Source organism: Pituophis catenifer, unplaced genomic scaffold (genome assembly GCF_029215685.1).
Source record: "Pituophis catenifer annectens isolate HBS135680 unplaced genomic scaffold, rPitCat1.0.hap2 SCAF_16, whole genome shotgun sequence".
Taxonomy (NCBI): Eukaryota; Metazoa; Chordata; class Lepidosauria; order Squamata; family Colubridae; genus Pituophis; species Pituophis catenifer.
Genome location: NW_027256896.1, coordinates 17,726,769 through 17,732,047, shown reverse-complemented (window position 1 = coordinate 17,732,047; position 5,279 = coordinate 17,726,769). Strand labels below are relative to the sequence as shown.

The window sequence follows — 5,279 nt, the reverse complement described above, 5'->3', positions numbered from 1 at the left end:
AGATGATGGATGGATGGATGGATGGATGGATGGATATAGACAGACAGATAATGGATGGATGGAGATAGGGATGAAGGATGGATGGATATAGAGATGATGGATGGATGGATAGACGGATGATGGATGGGTATAGAAATGATGGATGGATGGATAGATGATGGATGGATGATATAGATAGGTAGACGGATGATGGATGGATGGCTATAGATAGATGATGGATGGATGGATGGATATAGACAGACAGATAATGGATGGATGGAGATAGAGATGATGGATGGATGGATAGACAGATGATGGATGGATGGATGGACAGACAATAGATGATGGATGGATGTAGATAGAGATGGATGGATGGATACATAGACAGACAGACAGACAATGGATGGAGATAGATAGATAGATAGATGATAGATAGATAGATAGATAGATAGATGATAGACAGATAGATAGATAGATAGATAGATAGATAGATAGATAGATAGATAAAGGCACCCAATATTGGAACCAACACTGAAGAATCCAAGGGAGGAGATTTAAAAGGGTGCCACCCTTTTAATGAAAATGACACCCTCTTCCCAGGTCCAACATCTGGACAGGGCATCCCAGCCCTTGTCCTGCTCACATTTAGATCTGAAACCTAGAATGTTAGGAAATGGGGGGGGGGGGGGAGAAACCCTGTTCATTGTGGCTTGTTGCAAAAAGAAAAAAGCTTCCTTCCAGGAAAAGCCCATCTTTGCCCGACAGACTCCTTTGGGCGACGGGTGCAAGGCTTTATACGAGCATCTTGGCTTCTCCGTCCCCGCCCCATTGTGGTTTCTTTTTTTTGGCTGCAACCCATCATCCGAGAAACCAGCATCTCTGAGCACGTGGCGCCCGATCGCTCATCAGCCGCCCGCCAGCGTTCGAAAGGGGCGGGGCTGAGCGTTTCCCGCTCGATTCGCTCGGCTTTCTCCTCTTTTGGTCTGGCCTGGCTTGGTTCGGCGCTCCGCTGCCAGGCCTGGGCTGGGCTCCCTCATTCCGGAAGTGGGGGAGAACCGCGATCGTAAGGCAGCGTTCGGGCCTCGGCCCGTCGGTTCGTCCGTCGCCGTCATGTCTACCATGGTTTTCGGGTCGAAAAGCTTCAAGCCGAGGGCGCCGGACAAGGGCGCCTTCCCCTTGGATCATTTCGGTGAGGGGAGGGGAAAGTGCGCATGCGCGGCTCTCTTCCTTCCACAGAGACTCCCGGCGATAAGAACTCCCACCATAGAGATGGCAAAACTAGAGCGTCGCCGCCTTCGCTCTCTTAACGCAGGAGTTTCTCAGCGGCTTTAAGGCGGGAGGACTTCAACTCCCAGAATTCCCCAGTCAGCCATGTTGGCTGGGGAATTCTGGGAGTTGAAGTCCACGCACGTTTAAAGGGGCCAAGTTTGAAAAATACTAGTCCTCGACTTACAACCGTTTTGCTTAGTGACGGTTCGAAGTTAGAGCGGCGCTGAAAAAAGTGACTTAACGGCTGTTTGTCCACACTTAGCGACCATCGCAGCATCCTTTGTTGTCATGTGATCAAAATTCGGACGGTTTGGCAACGGACTCATATTTATGACGATCGCAGTGTCCGGCAGTCGTGCAATCAATCCCCTTTTGCGACCTTCGGATAAGCAAAAGTCCATGGGGGAAGCCAGATTCACTTAACAACCGGGTCACTAATTTAACCGCCGCAGTGATTCACTTAGCGGATGTGGCAAGAAAAGTCGTAAAATGGGGCAAAACTCACTTCACAAATTTTCTCACTTGAGCAACATAAAATTTTGGGCTCAGTTGTGTCAAAAAGAAGGATTCGCATCTCGGGATGAGCTACGATGTAGTTTGGTATCTTTAGTAAGCCATAGTTTGTGAAATAGAATAACAGAGTCGGAAGGGACCTTGGAGGTCTTTTAGTCCAACCCCCTGCTCAGGTGGGAAACCCTACTCTACTTCAGACAAATGATTATCCAACATCTTCTTAAAGACTTCCAGTGTTGGAGCATTCACAACTTCAAGAGGCGAGTAGTTCCGCTGATTAATTGTTGTAATTGTCAGGAAATTCCTCCTTAGTTCTAAGTTGCTTCTCTCCTTGTTTGGTTTCCATCCATTGCTTCTTGTCCTGCCCTCAGGTGCTTTGGAGAATAGCTTGACTCCTTCTTCTTTGGGGCAGCCCCTGAGATACTGGAATACTGCTATCATGTCTCCCCTAGTCCTTCTTTTCATCTCTCCTAGAATTTTCATCCTTTTTCCAGACTCCTCATCCTGTCTTTGGCATATGCTATTTTTTGGGATGCGGTGGCTCAGTGGCTAAGACGCTGAGCTTGTCGATCAAAAGGTCGGCAGTTCAGCGGTTCGAATCCCGAGTGCCGCATAACGGGGTGAGCTCCCGTGACTTGTCCCAGCTTCTGCCAACCTAGCAGTTCGAAAGCACATTAAAAAATATGCAAGTAGGAAAATAGGGACCACCTTTGGAGGGAAGGGAACAGCGTTCCGTGCGCCTTTGGCGTTGAGTCATGCCGGCCACATGGCCACGGAGACGTCTTCAGACAGCGCTGGCTCTTCGGCTTTGAAACGGAGATGAGCTAGTCATTCCCTAGAGTCGGGAACGACTAGCACATAGGTGCGAGGGGAACCTTTACTTTTACCTGTATTCTTTTGGGGTGTTCTTAATTCCAGGCGTCTTTTACTTTTTCTTCTAAACGAACAAAAAAAGGCTGAGGTTTTGTGTTTTTTGTGTTTTTTTTTTTTTTGTACAGGAGAATGTACGCTTTTCAAAGAAAAATTCATGAAGTGTCTGCAGGCAAATAACTTTGAGAACGGGTTGTGCAGACAGGAGTCGAAAGAATATCTCGAATGCCGAATGGAGAGGTGAGAACTGCTGAGGTTAACGGAGGTTTGGCTCCAGTGGTGGGTTGCCCCCGGTTCGCACCGGTTCTATAGAACCGGTAGTAAAATCGGCAGGAGGCTCCGCCCACTGACCCTGACATCATCAGGAAGCTTCTGCGCATGTGCCGAAGAACGCGTGAACAAAGCTCGCACGCCCACACGGCCCCGCTACGAACTGGTAGTAAAGGTTAAGTAGAACCCATCCCTGTTTGGCGCTCTCTCCAAGATTCCGGATTGGCTAAATTAGCTCTTCAGACATCTCTGATCTGTGCAATCTCAAGACAGGAAGGACACACACACACATATACACACACACATACGAACTTTTTTTTCATTCTGTGGGAATAAAGCTACTCCTTCTCCAAGTGGCCCAGAGTTACTGTGAGTTGTACCGGCACGCACATTTAATAAAACAAACCAACAAAACAAACCACAACTCAACACAACACACCACACAACACACAATACAACACAACAGAACACAATTTTTTTTTTTTTTTTTTTGCAGTTTCCTGCTATAACACCAGCGGAACTGCAAAAAACTGCGCTACTCGGAACATCAAAGAATAGAATAGAATTCTTTATTGGCCAAGTGTGACTGGACACACAAGGAATTTGTCTTGGTGCATACGCTCTCAGTGTACGTTAAAGAAAAGATACATTCGTCAAGAATCATATTTTAAGAAGATCCTTGGTTGATACCTAAGATGCTGGCAGCAACCCGTATCAGCCATTAGCACCAGTCAATTGTTTTTGTGACACATTTTTAAATATTCAGTTGACTTGAGTTGAATAAAAGAGATAATAATAATAATCTACATGGCTATGGATGAAGCAGTGATACCCATTGTCATTGGGGTACTTGGTACCATGTCCAAGAATTTTACAAAACAAATTGCAGCTTCCTGCGATAACACCAGCGGAACTGCAAAAAAACTGCGCTACTCGGAACATCGTACGTCTTAAGAAGGTACTTGGTTGATCCCTAGGACGCTGGCAGCAACCCGGATCAACCATTAGCACCAGTCAATGGTATTTGTGAAGCATTTTTGAATGTTCAGTTCACTGAGTTTCATGTTTAATGAATAAAGTATAATAATAGTAATAGTAATAGTAATAATAATAATAATAATAATAATAATAATAATAATAATTGGTTAGGACTCGAGCTGCTGAGCTATTAACTAGCCTCAAAGGCTGTGAATCTCACTAAAGATTAAATAATAATAATAATAATAATAATAATAATAATAATAATAATAATGATAGGTTAGGACTCGAGCTGCTGAGCTATTAACCAGCCTCAAAGGCTGTGAATCTCACTAAAGATTAAATAATAATAATAATAATAATAATAATAATAATAATAATAATTGGTTAGGACTCGAGCTGCTGAGCTATTAACTAGCCTCAAAGGCTGTGAATCTCACTAAAGATTAAATAATAATAATAATAATAATAATAATAATAATAATAATAATAATAATAATAATGATAGGTTAGGACTCGAGCTGCTGAGCTATTAACCAGCCTCAAAGGCTGTGAATCTCACTAAAGATTAAATAATAATAATAATAATAATAATAATAATAATAATAATAATGTAAAAAGTGAACATTGCTTTAAGAAAAGGTTGACTCTCTTGGCAAGAATCACTGTCTGCCAACTGTATATTTTTATTTACAGAAGAAACAGAAATGTACTAATTAAAAGTAAGTGCTGGGATTCGAAGGAAGCTTAAATTTTCATCCTGTACCATGTGCAAGAGCCTTCTGTATCTGTTCTAGAATTTATCGTTAATTTAATACACGTACAGATACACAGAGAGAGCACTCGATATAATCCTTTGGGGCGTGTGTGTGTGTGTGTGTGATTGCTTTTAGAGAGACTAAATTATTCAACAATGGAAATGAACATGGCTCATTGTGCTGCTTTGAAGCCTTTAACGATTTATTCAATCTTGTTTGATTTCTTCAAGGGAACTGATGGCCAAAGAGCCACTGGAAAAACTGGGGTTTAAAGACCTAAAGGAAGAGAAACCCGAAGACCAGCCTGAAACAGTGCAACAAAACCCCTCCTGACCCTCAATTCTCAGCCCAGAATCTGCAGCCATATATACATATATATATATTGTATGTGGCCTCGTTTGCGTTTCGTTTTAAGAGAAAGTTATTCTCGAAAAAGGTCACAGAAATTCAGCAAATGGCAGATTTGAAGGCATTCACTCCGAAAGGACGGTGAGGTTTGTTTTCCAGCTGTTTCAGTCGTTTTGGGATGGTTTTTCCTTTAAAAAAAAAAAGGAAAGAAGATTGCAATGCCTTTTAATAGAATGTTTGGACTTGTGTTGAAACTGATATTAAGAACATTAAAATCAGAAGTTGTGCTGTTAA

At 42.9% G+C, this 5,279-nt stretch overlaps 1 protein-coding gene across 1 annotated transcript; it reads left to right on the top strand.

Moving 5' to 3' along the window:
* Positions 1-1,002: 1,002 nt before the first annotated feature.
* Positions 1,003-5,279, top strand: COX19 (cytochrome c oxidase assembly factor COX19). The gene is made up of 3 exons (XM_070955092.1): positions 1,003-1,168; positions 2,760-2,871; positions 4,868-5,279. Exons 1-3 carry the CDS (start codon positions 1,090-1,092, stop codon positions 4,968-4,970), a joined length of 294 nt encoding a protein of 97 aa, XP_070811193.1. The 5' UTR covers positions 1,003-1,089; the 3' UTR covers positions 4,971-5,279.